A 14,552-nucleotide genomic window follows, 5' to 3' on the forward strand; every position below is an offset into this window, starting at 1 on the left:
TTATCACCACCACTTTAGCAACGGAACGCCGTCATGTGACGTTCACAAGTTCAGATCGGCGTTGACCAGGTAGAACTCGACCTTAATGGAGCTCTTCATCCAAGAGGTAGAAACTTGATCTATTGTAGGAGGTTTTTGTAGTTAATGCACGATGCTTTGGTCGGCTATCGTACTGCGCACTTCAAAGTCAATGCATATATCAGATAGTATTTTACCAGTTCGCTATATACCAAATACTAAGTATACCACTGTAGCACTCGTATCAGAGCCCAGACATAAATCATCACGACATAACAAAATCAAACCAGCTCCAAGGCCAAGGGGTATCCGCCTCACCAGTCCAAGCTCCCCCATCGCCAACCCCTCATAACCCAGAAAATCACTCAAACAATTTCACCTCAAACACACCCATCAGCTCCATCGCTCTCCCTACTCAAACACCTGAACCCTAATCCCATGGCTCCCCTTCCTCACCAACGGCAAAAAGCTATCCCCATCCAACACCACATCCCCAATCCACGTATCATACAACCCCATCACGCCCTCATCCCCCTCATGTCTCACGCCCTCATACAAAACCCCCTCCTCCGTCTCCCCCTTCACACTCCCAAACCTCACCCATAACGAGCTAATAACAAGATACAATTCCGACCAGCCCAAATGCATACCCAAGCACTGCCGACTCCCCCGCGTAAAACTAAGGAGGTACTTATCCAACCCCTGGTTCAGCTCGCCATTGGAATTAAGCCAGCGCTCCGGAATCCATTTATGGGAGTCAGGGAAGATCGACTCGTCGTGGTGCAGTTGCGCGACGGACATACCCACCGGCGTATTCCTCGGAATGACCCACTCCCTCCCCGTCCTGCGATCAGTGAAAAATAGCGGCTCTTCAGCGATCCTCGCCAATCTACCCGCGACACCATAGGTAAGACGCAGCGACTCTTTAATAACCGCATTCAAGTACGGGAGCTGTTCCAACGTCACCAGCGGGGTGGGGGCATTGCGGTCCGGGATAGCGGCGCGGAGCTCGGCTTTGAGTCTGCGCAAGGCGGAGGGAGTGCGGAGGAGGTAGAATGTGCTTAGGTCTAGTGTCCAGGCTGTGGTGAGGGTGCCGGCGAGGACGAGGACTTCGGCTTCATCTGAGAGGCGGCGGACGGATTTCTCTGATTCGGGTAGTTTGGAGTCGAGGATCTCGTGGAAGATTGTGGCATGGGAGAGGTGCTGGTTGGATGAGTTGGCCCCGGTTTTGATGTCGGTTATTTGTTTGACGATGTGCTGGGGGTGTGTGTTAGCGGATGGAAAACTGGGTTGAGTGGGGGATGGGAGGAGGACGTACGCGTCTCTGGGCTAGAAATGCGGCGAGGAGGGGGTGGGCGAGTCGGGTTAGTTGGTCGGGGAGGGATTGGAAGATGGTGTTGAGCCAGGGGGCGTGCTTCATGAAGTTTGCGGCTGTGGAACCGAAGAAGCAGCCGTCGCGGTTGGCGCGGTCGAAGTCAGGACGCTCTATTTATTTTTGTCAGTGGTGATAAATATGATAGACGAGCAAACGTTTCATACCAAGTCGATGATCGGATCTGGCAAATGCGTATTGCATGACAACATCTATACTTTGTTAATTACAGCGGTTATTGGGATTGGGTTCTAAGCTTACCGCTCGTGAATGCTGCATAGAGCCAGCTAACATTGAGAACTTCTTCGCTTTCCTTGAAATCCCTGATCCTTTCCAGCATGGTTGAAACACGCTCCTGGATGACTGGCTGAAGCTTTCTCACATTTTGCTGTGAAAAGAATGGATTGAGCGCAGCCCTCCTGTATTTGTGCAAGTCGTGGTCTATGGTTGCGAACATGGAGTAGTCCATTCCAAATGATTCATAAAACAGAGGGTATTTGTTCCGCTTTCTGTTGCTAGCGCTGCTGGCATACACCTCATCGTAGAACTCGGGGTCTGAGATGTGGAGCTCGAATGGGGTAATGCGGATGATAGGTCCATATTGCTTATGGAGCTCGATGAGCTTGAAAGTATACTTACCGCCAAGGATGAGATCGTAGTAGAGTTCATACCTAGCAACGACTATTAGAATATATGTCAAGGCGCGCAGGTATTAAGTGGTCTCACCAAGATGTCAACGCGGCAATTTTTGGGCCTGGGAATTTGCTCAGCGGACTGAGGAACAAACGATAAATTGCTCCATAGATAGTGTATAAAGTCACAAGAATGATGAGCAGAGTAATAACGGCATGGTTTTCCCAGTCGAATAGCTCCATGGGTACAAATTTGGCGACGCCGAAGTGGTCTGAGGAGATTTTCTCAACGTGATAAAGTCACAGTACTAAGAACAACGATACTCGAGAATAGTATAGCAAAACAACAAAGAGAAAATGGGCGGACATATATTACGGAGATATATGGCCATGCGAGGGGCACAAGCAATATAGACAAGGAAAAAGAGAAGGGAGGTGATAAGTGACACATATTCCGCCTACAGACAAACGAGAGGGTTGGTTGAAGAGGGTTGGTTGAAGAGGGTTGGTTGAACCCTGCGCCAGAATTCCAGGAGACTGGTTCAGGGTTCAGGAATTCCCCATAAGGTAGCCCGACCGGTCGGGCGCTGTTTGGAGACGGAACAGACAGAATTGGGAATAGAAGCGGGAAAGAGCGTGTGCCACAGAGCCAATAAGGTGTTCCGGGTGCCGTTGGAGGGATTTCCAGAAAGCTGGAAGGAGGGATCCGGGGTATACAAAGTGGGCGAAGTGGCTCGCACGGCCTCGATGGGAGGGATGCTGCTTGTTGGATACCAGCCCCAGCGGCTGTTGCTTTTAGCCAGATAGTAACCAACAAACAAGAGGTTGGTCGGCTGAAGATTCATTCTCTCGGATGCCACACACACCGATAATCTCACACAGCCGGCTCAGCTCAGCTCGGCTCGGTCAGCTTAGATCATCTTGGTCGGCTCAAGTCAGCGTCGATATATAAGCCCACACAGGGCTTGCCGACCAACCCACAGGCATAGAATTTTCTCGCTCATATACCGAGTGGGACCGAGTGTTTGACAGAAACAAAGGCGAAGCGATTGTCACATAAAGCCAGGCTTCCCGTAGGTGATTGAAGTGATCTCGAAGGTGACAAGTAAGGCCAAGATGTAGTAGCAGATGCCGCTAGCACCATTTCCGACAAAGACAATGCCACTGTCTCATTGCTTCCGGGTGTGATTGATTCGCTGAGACGGGAACGAGACTGGATGAGACTGGATGATCAGTACTGTACTGTTAGTCTTCTGTAGTTGGAAATCCGAGTCTTGTCTAAGAGTTAGCCACAAGAGCCACAATTTGAGGCTGGCCAAACGGAAGTGCATGGCTGGAGATCTAAAAGAAATGATGTGCGACGGGGATTTATAAGGTGGACACGCGCTACTGTGGTACCCATACAGTACTGGAAGAGCATTGATGCTATAGCAGTACTCATATAGTAGCACCGTACCATAGTAGTACTGTACTGACACCAATAGCTCCATACTCCGAGTACAATAAGACAGTAAGTGAAGAGATGTAAGACGGTGAGACGGTAAGACGGTAAGACGGCAAGACGGCAAGACGGTGACAGGTATCTAGCAAGGGGTTAATATCAGCTTCCTTTCTCCGCATTCCAGCTTATGGTTTTAAGGTACGTACATCCAGTGCGTAAGTGCCTACGTCGACCCATTTTTATCGATTCTATAGACACCCTAAGCAAGCTTCTATAAAGGTAAAATCTCATAGTATAAAAAAGCTAGGGACGCGATGTGATTTAATTATTCGATGTTATATAACTCACTATAAGACAAGACTTAGATACTCAGCTAAAGAGACAGCCTCGGCTCGTACTAATAAACCACGTACCCCCGCAGCACTCGCGATCTACGCCTCTTAGGGTATGGATCATTGGGCATTTAGAACCCTGGTACAGTAGCTCGGTGCGGGGCATTCTATAGAAATCGACGAGATCGAAAGTAGCTTCAGCAGTGGAGTAACTTAGGAATGGGTTTATGGCAGTCTGCCACGGAGTATATTGTAGTAGGGCTTATCGATAAGAACACAATGGATCATCTCAGACATTGGCTGTTATGTAAGCATGAATTTTGTCTCCATCGAATCTCGAACCTCCTTAAACTTGTGCCTGAGAGATTCACGGCTTTCGGGGTAATTATTGGTGTTCTTCTACGTACGCAACTTGTATACGCAGACTGCGTGCGCAACCGATCGCAGCCTGAAAGTTCTCTGGTTTTCTGGTTCTCTAGCGGATCGGCGCGCATGTCAAAAATATTTCATGTGATAAACGAGGGACAACGACCATATAAAAAAGGTCCACAAACATCAACCCTCAAATCCCAATCGCAGGTTGAAAACATAATTCACCCAGTATAATCTCTCCTGACACATCATCATGTCCAGCACCCAAGCGGCCAGCAAGGCCGACTTCGATGTCATCATTATAGGGGCAGGCATCTCCGGTATCAATGCCGCCTACCGCGTGCAAACCGAGCTCCCCAATGCCACCTACACGATCCTCGAGGCCCGCGACACCATAGGCGGGACCTGGGACCTCTTTAGGTTCCCCGGTATACGTTCCGACTCCGATCTCCACACTTTCGGCTTCGAATGGCGGCCATGGCAGGCCAAAAAGGCCTACGCCGACGGCCAGATGATCTTAGATTACATGAAAGACGCCGCAGCAGCCTACGGTATCGACGAGAAAATCAAATACCACCACCACCTCACCGCCGCTGACTGGTCCTCCGCCGATCAGCTGTGGAACCTCGAGGTCACTGCTAATGGCGAGCCTAAGACCCTCACCGCTCACTTCTGTATCATGAGCACAGGGTATTATGATTACTCCAAGCCTCTCGATGCCGACATCCCCGGTCTGGAAAACTTCAAGGGGACTGTCGTTCATCCGCAATTCTGGCCCTCAGACCTCGATTACTCGGGAAAGAACATGGTCGTCATCGGATCCGGCGCCACCGCCGTCACACTCCTCCCCGTCGTGGCAGAGACAGCTAAACATGTAACCATGCTCCAGCGCTCGCCCTCCTACATTCTCGTGCGCTCCTCAAACACCCTTCAAGAGCGCGTTATGCACGCCATCCTACCGCGCTGGGTCGCGCTGAAACTAGTCCGATGGACATGGATCATCCTCCCTTGGATCTTCTTCCGCTTCTGCAAAGCCTGTCCCGCGGCCTCCAAGTCGCTGATGATCGCACTGACGAAGATGCATTTGCCTAAGGGCACGAAGATGGAGCCGGATTGGGTACCATCTTATAACCCCTGGGAGCAACGCCTCTGTACCAGCCCTGATGCGGATTTTTTCCTGGGCTTGAAGACGGGGAAGTCAGATGTGGTGACAGGGACTATTTCCCAGGTGTCTGCTGACGCCATTAACCTCGATGACGGAAGGACCCTGCACCCCGATATCATCGTCACAGCCACCGGTCTCCGCATCTGCTTCGCCGGCGCGGTCACCATATCCGTCGATGGGGAGAAAGTCGATCCCTCCAGTAAATACATCTGGAAAGGGATGATGGTCCAAGACCTCCCCAACATAGCCTTCCCGTCCGGGTACCTTCACTCTTCCTGGACCCTTGGCGCCGACGCCTCAGCCATCATGACTTGTCGTCTCATCAAGCACATGCAGACCCAGAATATCAGCGCGGCGATTCCGAGGCTAAGCCTTGGAGGGGAAGAGGACATGGAGGATAGCTCGTGGAAGATGTCGAGTACGTATATGAGAAGGGGGAAGAGTGCGCTGCCGAGGGGAGGGGATAGGGGGGCGTGGTGGTCGAGGAATAATTTGTGGAAGGAGCTTGTTGCGGCGAGGTGGGGGAATTTGACGAATGGGTTGGAGTTTGTGGGGGGGTCGAGATGGGGGGTAGGTGGTAACTGAAGGAAGGGGTAGGAAGGGAGGGTTGGAAGGGCCATTCTTGTCTTCGATATTGCTTTGGACTCAGCTCAGGCCGGGTCGGTGTTGATACCCATATATAATTGGTTCTGTGGTAGGAAATAATACACGTATTTACCATATCAATAATTACCATGTCAGAGAGCCGCCCTGCATCCGAACCGCTCGCAACAGTCCCCACAATGCCTGGAATACATATATATATTGTCAGAACGTCTGTCATGGGAGTATGGAAGGTACGGCAATTCAAACGCGAGCAGAAGATTGCGATGTCGTGAAACAAAAATCCGTAAGAGAAAATGGCTAACAATCCAACAGGACCGTAGCTTCATTGATGATCTCCCGTGCGAATAGCAAGAAATAGGACGGTGGTGAGAAAGCAGATGTAGCGAGAAAGAGGAACGGTAGCTACAAGTCGGTGTGGTGAGAAAGGGGGAGCGGTGATATTTGGCGGACAACGAGACAAGCTGGCGCGTTGAGGCAGGCAAGGCCGCGCGGATCTGACAAGCAGTCTAGAAATGTTCTGGCACATCACCGATCGCGCTCTGGCATCTTTGAAGTTGGACTTATCTCAGTACAGACGGGACTTTAAAGTCACAAAGAAGGTGGTGGTGAAAAAGGGATACTTATGCGGATACATGCATCCAGACTGTCTCTGTCCTGTATCGCTGCCTCCAACACTGGAGTCGTACAAGAGCGGCTCAGCTTACCATACCCCTTCAGCAATTTTCAAACGTTTATTCCGAACGGGTCACATAAACTGACCCCTTACCTTATGTAGCTCCCGGTTGAAGCAAGGGCCCGATCGATTGAAGGGCGGGTCAGGAACATAATCACAAAGCACACCAGCAGTCACACCTGTACTACAAACGACGATCCACAGCAAAGACGCCAAGACAACAACGTCGTCTTCTCATGCTTTTTCCATTCTCCGATATATACGCCTCATTATGCTCAGGGTATCCCATTTGTCCCCGCTCCCGCCCGGAAATCATCGTAGACCACTAAATGCTAATATACAGTGTATGCAAGCCTGATAAAACTCCATCATCCCAATCACTCCTTCTCCACTGCAGCCGCATCCCCCTCCACCATAGTGGTATCATCGCCCTCCGCCACGGCGCTCACAGCCTCGGTTGCGCCCTCATCCTTCGCCACATCTCCCTCCGCCATAGTGGTATCATCACCCTCCGCCACGGCGCTCACAGTCTCTGGTGCACCCTCATCCTTCGCCACAGCGCTCACAGCCTCGGTTGCGCCCTCTGCCTCTTCAGCGACAGGGGCCTCTTCCGTCTCAGCAGCGTCGGTTTGGAAGATGTATTTCTCGAGCTCTTCGAACGTGCCGGTCAAGTCGTCGTTAATGAGGATCTTGTCATGGAAGCCTTCAATCTCGGCGTGTTTGATCTCCTCAGCCGCAGTCTCAAGTCTCTGCTTGACCGTCTCGTCGTCGTCTGTGCCACGAGCGCGGAGGCGCTTCTCCAGCTCCTCCATGCTCCGTGCGTTGAGGAAGATGAAGCGGGCGGGGTAGGACTGGTCTTTGAGCTGTTGAATTCCCTTTGTCTTGTCAGCAGCCGCTCATATGTAATAATTAGGGGAGAAAGATTCATACATGAAAGTCCATCTCCATAACCGGGACCTTGCCCGACGCCACGATCCCCTCGACGATCTTCTTACTGGTGCCGTAGTCATTGCCGTTGAAGTTGTTGAACTCAAGGAACTGGTCGCCATCGCGCATCATGGCGTAGGTCTCAGGGGTGATGAAATTGTAGTGCGTTCCATCAACTTCGCCTACCCGTGGCGCGCGTGTAGTGTGTGAGGCCTTGCGACCGAAGAGTTTCGGGTGTTTGTCGATGAGCATCGAGATGAGGGTGCCCTTGCCGACGCCGCCGGGTCCGGAAATGACGACGGGGCGTCGGTCGACAGGTGAGATATCACTCGTTCCGTCCATGTTGTCGATCGGGCTGCTCGTGTCTTTTTCGATCTCGATCTCAGCTACAGGTGGCTTGTCCTCGAAAATATAATCGATCTTCTCCGCGTCGTCTATCTTATCAAAGGCAGCTAGCTTTGTTTTGCTAGCGACTCTCAGAGCTCTCCAGGTTTTGCTTGCTTTTCCGTAGATGGCAGCTTCTTTTGTGTCGTCGTTGGTTGGCATGTCGATTTCCATGTCGTCAAGCGCGATTTTATCTTTGAAGCTCGCTAAAGGAGGTAATGAATAACGCGACGGATCCTTTAATCGCTCCATACCTATGATTCCGTCCGCCTCACTCAGAAATCCAAGTTCGAGCGAGCCCATCGGCTTCGGCCTTAGCCGTTTATTTGTAGTAATCTTTTTTGCTGTAGCTTTTGCGGCGAGGTACTCTTCTGGCGTCACGGCTGGCCTTTCTATAGATGGACAGCTTTCAATCTTCCAGCGCACCCAGTGCTTATCTCGTGATAACACTGTTTCAACCATCCGGTAGAAAAAAGGCCCGTCGTAGCCCTGTTTTAAATAGTCGGCTATAGATTTCTTGGTATCCACTGCCCATTTTACATCGTCGTCGCTGAGGATCTGATCTTGGTACATTACTGAGAGGTTTTGTTTGGTGGTGGTTGCTTGCTTCTCCTTCGCCTTGCTGCCGAGTGATATCAGGAAATCCATTATAATAAGTGCCTGAACCAAAATATGACGACGGAATGAAAGATCCTTGATCTCAAGTTCGAACAGGTCTCTGCTAGTAAGGTATTTGGGGTTGAAGATGTGGGCCAAGTCATCATCATCCTGTCGTCGCTTTCGCTTGGTGCCCCTATTTTCATCGTCGACAGGCTTGGAAGGACCGCGATTGTTTGATTCGTTCTGTACCGATCGAAACGCCGTAATCGTCGAAGTTAGCCCTTCTTTGAACTCTTTAAAACGCTGTGTGTCGAACAGTCCTTTTGGTTGACTGAAGCTCTGCTGCAAAGACCAGAAAATGGGGTATAGATCGTCAGAACTCAACGGCTTCTCTGATTGAGCAGTTGAAGCAGCATTAAAAGTAACCTTCTTGGCTTCTTCACTCATAGGTGTGTCTGCAGCGGGTCCTGTGGGCGTAGGTTTAACAGCCGCATCAACTTCCATCTGGTCCCCCTGGATTTCCCCTTTCGCAGGTATTTGGTCGAATGTTGTCACATTCTCAACATGGTATTCGCCCCTCAGATTCACAGAACTCTTGTCGCCCAGAGGGAAACTCTGGAACATGAAAATGAAAACCCGTCCACAGAATGCCGTGTCCTCCGCCCGTGAGAGTCGTCGTAGGAGCTCATTACAACTTCTCAGTATCGCCAATTTCTTTCCTGCGAAGTCCTTTGCAATTATGCGCTCCCGCCTTGACTCCAGGTAATCCAAAATCTTCCGGCACCCGGCGATAGTCTGGCTGTCGAGGAGTTCTTCGATGAGCCAGAAGAGCAGGGCTGGGTCGCATTGTCCGTCATCGGAGAGAGTCGATACGATATCCAGCAGATTCCACACTTGGACAAATTGAGGTTGTTCTATGGAATAAGTGGCCTAGTCCTGGTTAGAATTGGTCGACGTTCGCAAGTTGTAGGGATCCTCACCAGGAGATCGATAAAGGCGTCTCGGACAGCTATTTCGATAACCGCATATAAAGTTGATTTCTTCGTATCGCGTCTCTCCACAAAGTCTGGTAGCTCTTGGAGTCGTCGAAATCCCTCTTCAATGTCCGCTTTCAATATGGGCGGCTCGATACCGTTTGTTCGTTTGACTTCGCTGGCTTGCGCCAACATATCACCAAGGAGCCCCTTGCACTGATTGACCGCCTCCACTTCGAGAGCCGCCATAACGATTCATATGCGGCGCAATGCCAATCCCAAGTACTTGAGTTTGGATTGCGTCTGTTGTTGCTGAGTGAGGCGCAAGCTACTCGACAAATGCCCGATCCAGCATTCTTGAGGCTCTAGAATTACCTACTATCTGCGGGCGGCACTAGTCCAAACCTTAATTCACCAAGTCACATGACGTAGATTTTGGTGCTTGACCATCATAACGCGGTTCAACTTCAGATCATGAAGCTTAGCGTGTTGCGCAAACATCAATCGCCAACCGCAATTCCTCTACGATAATGGCGCCGAGGACAAGGGGCCCCGTGGAGCCTCGCAAGGAGGTGGATGATGGCCGGCCTACGGTCGCGGATCTCCAAGGCGAGAGTCCATTCGCCCAACTCGCAAAGAAACACTGGCTCAAGCCAGGCAAGAAAGCTGCGAAGGTCAAAATAAAGCCACAGGTGTTGAGGAAGGAAATTTGGGATGTTCTTGAGCAGGAGGGTTTCTCATATAAAACGCTCCTGGTTCTTGAGAATCTGCAAATCCTCGAGAGGTATGCGCATCAACAAGCCTTGTGTTTGCCCATACTAATTATACTGCAGCTACCTATGGCCTGGGTTTTCGGACGATGCATCCAATCACCATGTGCTCCTGATCGTTTTGATTTCTAATGTGCGCAGTCGGGAGCATTTACCTGTATGGAGTAAGTGAAGACCTCTGTCCCAACTGGTTCTTGGGTGGAAACTGACAATCACAGATATATACTCTGATAATCCTGCCGATTTTTCGTTATTATTTCGACGTATACTTTCAATGACTCTGGATAATACCCTTTCGCCAAATATACGAACACACCTTCTCTCTTTTATAATAAGCGCCTTCCAATCCCTAGACAGTGGCATTGTCCGGAAGGAATGCGCTCCGCTGGTGTCGATAGCCGTCTGGCATAACCTTTCAAGCGAGAAGAAGCGAAATAATAAACTGGATGAAAGCGTTCAGTTGAGAAAGGTCTGGAGGGCATCCGGCAAGCGATACGAGGCTGCAGATGATACGACGAAGGCAAGGCTCCGTTTCGAGAGGTCATGGCTGTACGCCATGCTGCTCGATTTCTTCAACCAATTGCATGACACAAAGAACAAATCAGACAATCTTCTGTATTGCGAACGTTTCCTCGAGCTGCTGTCCGACTTTCAAAGTCAGTTGCCGACCCGGAGATTTGTTAATACGCTGCTGCAAGATTTGAACACACTGCCCCTTATAAGGCTATCACCACTGTTCAACGACGAAGGCAGTGGGCTATTGCGAGATCTATATGGCTTGTTAAAGCATTACACGTACTTTTCCCTTGACGACCACACTGGGATCCAGTATACCGGAGAGGAGACATACGAGCGCCATTGCACGCAGCTTGGTCGTTTACAGCGCACTGCCCTTAAACACTACAAAGATAAGCTCACGATTCTTGCCTTATCAAATTATGGCTCCATCGAAAAGCGAGAAGACCTCGAGGGTCACCTAGAAACGTTGACAGATGATGAGTTAAAGGCTTATTGCGAGCTTCTTGATCTCCGTGTATCGTATCCAGACTCGGCCAATGTTGCGGGTGGCCGCCCGTTTTTACTGGAGGTTCTCGTGTCTACGTTTGAGAGACGGAAGACATTCCAGGACACAGCCCGTGATCTGAGTATTCTACCGACAGAAGAGACTTTGTTCGAGCCAACATTATTGCGGAATGAGAGCTACAATGGATCTCAGCCGCTAGCTCTGCCAAAGCTCAACTTACAATACTTGACTGTTGGCGACTTTTTGTGGCGCTCATTTATCCTGCACCGCTGCGAATCCTTTTTCGAGATCCGCAAAGATATCGAAGATACCCTTAAACGACTGCGGCCACAAACTAGCAGAACAGGAGAAACGAAGTTCGACGGGTTCTCAAAAATGGCACTGCCAATTTCGAAACCGGCTATTCTCGAGGTCGTACCCCCACTTGTCGGCGAGACGAAGCCTGCTGCCGTGAAGGCAGAGATCGCTCTGGATGTGAGCCGTCTTGCGGAGAATATACGTCGAGAATGGGAGTCGTTGCGGCCAGATGATGTAGTTTTTCTTCTGGCTATAAACCTTTCTAACCGTAGTAATCTGATCTCAAACGGCGAATCAAAAATTAGCGATCAGCAAAAACTAGGCATAAGGCATATTCGAGCTGCCGAGGTTACTCAAGTACTAGATGACAATGGGCGTCCTATGAGAGACTTCAACGGCCAGACTAATGGCCGTGGGCAAGCGCGGCTCCGTCGACTGCACATCAAACTCGACGCTGCTATGTACAAGCAGGACTTGGATAGCGCTTCGGCTGGCAAACCTGATGTCTACGAGTCAATCAATGTTATTGTGCGAAGGAGAGGTCGGGAGAACAACTTCAAGTCGGTGTTGGAATCTATTCAAAGCCTGACATTATCGGACGTTCCACTTGCTCCGTGGCTTCACGAGGTCTTCCTTGGCTACGGCGATCCAGCAGGAGCATCCTACCCGCAGTTAGCCAACAAGATTAAAAAGGTGGACTATCGCGATACGTTTCTCAATTGGCATCACCTGATTGAGAGCTTGCCTGGCAAGACGGTTGAGCCCAGCGAAGAGGCAAGCGGTAGCTTCGGTCCGCCTTACGTCCTTAACACTACAGAGAGCGTATCCGCGCCAACCCCTACCAAGCCTTCAAAGAAGAGACGTCGTGGTCAGGAGGATGTTCCAGCGAATGTTGCCCCTCCAGTTGTCGAAGTCTCTACTTACAAGCCGCCAAACACTGGGCCATACCCGATGGACGAAGTGAAACTTAATCACGTTCGTTTCACGCCAGCTCAAGTTGATGCCATTCTCTCTGGGACACAGCCAGGCCTGACTGTAATCATTGGCCCTCCAGGAACGGGCAAAACCGATGTGGCAACTCAAATCATCAATAACATATACCACAACTTCCCCAAGCAGAGGACTTTGCTTATTGCACACAGCAACCAAGCTCTCAACCAGCTATTCCAGAAAATTGTCGCTCTAGATATTGATGAGAGACATCTTCTTCGTCTGGGACATGGTGAGGAGGAGCTCGACACTGAAAGCAACTTCAGCAAGCATGGTCGCGTTGAGTCTTTCTTGGAGAACAGAGACAGGTATCTGCTTGAGGTGGATCGCCTGGCTGCAAATTTCGGTGCACCTGGAGCGCATGGTAGCTCTGCCGAAACCGCAGGCTACTTCAACTCCGTTTATGTCCAGCCTGCCTGGGCGAGATTCCAGGAGGCACTCAAAGATCCGGAGGTAACCAAAGAGACTGTTATCGAGCTATTCCCATACCACCACTACTTCTCCAATGCCCCGCAACCGCTTTTCCCTGCCGAGGCGGATAAAGCGGGCGTCATCGAGATTGCCAGCGGATGCAATTATCACGTCACAAAGATCTTCACCGAACTTGCCGATGTGAGGCCCTTCGAAATCCTTCGCCGGGATCGCGATAAGGCAAACTACCTTCTCACAAACGAGGCACGCATTATCGCCATGACATCAACGCATGCAGCAATGCGGCGACGAGAAATCGCTGATCTCGGGTTTCACTACGACAATGTCATCGTCGAAGAAGCAGCCCAGATCACCGAGATCGAAAACTTCATCCCCCTTGCGCTTCAGACTCCGAAGAACGGGATGATGCCCCTCCAGCGCGTCGTCCTCTGTGGTGACCACTTCCAAAACTCCCCGATCGTTCAAAACCTCGCATTCCGTCAGTACGCGAACCTCGAACAGTCGCTTTTCTCTCGTCTCGTGCGTTTAGGCGTTCCTACTGTCATTCTCGACAAGCAGGGTCGTGCTCGCCCATCCATCGCCGAACTTTACCAATGGCGTTACCCGCACCTAGGCAACCTTCCTCTCGTAGAGACTGGCCCAGAATTTCAGAAGTCGAATGCCGGGTTCAGATACGACTACCAGTTCATCAACGTCCCAGATTACAAGGGCAACGGCGAGTCCGAGCCGACTCCCCACTTCATCCAAAACCTAGGTGAAGCCGAATACGCCGTAGCAATCTTCCAATACATGCGACTACTCGGATACCCCGCCTCCAAGATCAGCATTCTAACTACCTACGCCGGCCAGCGCGCCCTGATCAAGGACGTACTCACCCACCGCTGCGCTAAGAACCCCATCTTTGGCCTCCCCAAGATCGTCACTACAGTCGACAAGTACCAGGGCGAGCAGAATGACCGTAAGTTCCCCCACCCCCCGCCCATAATTGCCAACTTCCACTAACCCATCTCCCTAGACGTCATCCTCTCACTCACCCGCACATCCCGCGTCGGCTACCTCCGCGACGTGCGGAGGTTAACAGTAGCCCTCTCCCGCGCCCGTCTCGGTCTCTACATCCTCGGCCGCCGCGAAGTATTCGAGTCCTGCTTCGAGCTTCAGCAGGCATTTGAGATTCTCTTCCGTCGCCCGGATAAGCTCATGCTCGTTACCGGCGAACTCTGGCCTTCGCAGCGGACTATCGCGGATGAGGCGGATGATGTGGAGGTTGTCGGCGTGACGCCCATGGAGGGGGTTGAACATCTGGGGCAGTACGTGTTTGAGATGACGAATGCGAAGGTGCAGCAGTTGCGGGCGGAGAGGGGGGTGGGAGAAGATGTAGATGTCCTGGCTGCCGTGGAGGAGATGGATGAAGGAGAAGAGGTTGCTCTTGATGGCGAGGTGGAGGAGGAGGCTACTGTGGATGGCTTTGAGGCGGAGGAGGCGGAGTAAGGCGTTATATGGGTGGGGGGGGAGGGGGGGAGGAAGTGTATAGTGAGTGAGTGGG

General features: G+C 51.1%; 4 protein-coding genes across 4 annotated transcripts; 2 read left to right on the forward strand and 2 right to left on the reverse strand.

Moving 5' to 3' along the window:
• Window positions 1-215: 215 nt before the first annotated feature.
• VE01_00825 (uncharacterized protein) lies at window positions 216-2,861 on the reverse strand. The gene is made up of 5 exons (XM_018270353.2): window positions 2,117-2,861; window positions 1,652-2,061; window positions 1,558-1,602; window positions 1,337-1,503; window positions 216-1,275 (listed from the first exon to the last, which is right to left on the reverse strand). Exons 1-5 carry the CDS (start codon window positions 2,263-2,265, stop codon window positions 430-432), a joined length of 1,617 nt encoding a protein of 538 aa, XP_018134692.1. The 5' UTR covers window positions 2,266-2,861; the 3' UTR covers window positions 216-429.
• A 1,231-nt stretch (window positions 2,862-4,092) lies between these two features.
• Window positions 4,093-5,917, forward strand: VE01_00826 (uncharacterized protein; the record flags this gene model as incomplete). The annotated part of the gene is made up of 1 exon (XM_018270354.2): window positions 4,093-5,917. Exon 1 carries the CDS (start codon window positions 4,421-4,423, stop codon window positions 5,915-5,917), a length of 1,497 nt encoding a protein of 498 aa, XP_018134691.1. The 5' UTR covers window positions 4,093-4,420.
• A 921-nt stretch (window positions 5,918-6,838) lies between these two features.
• VE01_00827 (uncharacterized protein) lies at window positions 6,839-9,882 on the reverse strand. Its single transcript, XM_018270355.2, has 3 exons — window positions 9,503-9,882; window positions 7,542-9,452; window positions 6,839-7,486 (listed from the first exon to the last, which is right to left on the reverse strand). The coding sequence occupies exons 1-3, from the start codon at window positions 9,743-9,745 to the stop codon at window positions 6,989-6,991; spliced, it is 2,652 nt and encodes an 883-aa protein (XP_018134690.1). The 5' UTR covers window positions 9,746-9,882; the 3' UTR covers window positions 6,839-6,988.
• Window positions 9,883-9,961: 79 nt separating this feature from the next.
• Window positions 9,962-14,501, forward strand: VE01_00828 (uncharacterized protein). Its single transcript, XM_018270356.2, has 4 exons — window positions 9,962-10,280; window positions 10,330-10,430; window positions 10,485-13,967; window positions 14,025-14,501. Exons 1-4 carry the CDS (start codon window positions 10,027-10,029, stop codon window positions 14,495-14,497), a joined length of 4,311 nt encoding a protein of 1,436 aa, XP_018134679.1. The 5' UTR covers window positions 9,962-10,026; the 3' UTR covers window positions 14,498-14,501.
• The last annotated feature ends 51 nt before the right edge of the window (window positions 14,502-14,552 follow it).

Source organism: Pseudogymnoascus verrucosus (genome assembly GCF_001662655.1).
Source record: "Pseudogymnoascus verrucosus strain UAMH 10579 unplaced genomic scaffold scaffold_2, whole genome shotgun sequence".
Lineage (NCBI taxonomy): Eukaryota > Fungi > Ascomycota > Leotiomycetes > Thelebolales > Thelebolaceae > Pseudogymnoascus > Pseudogymnoascus verrucosus.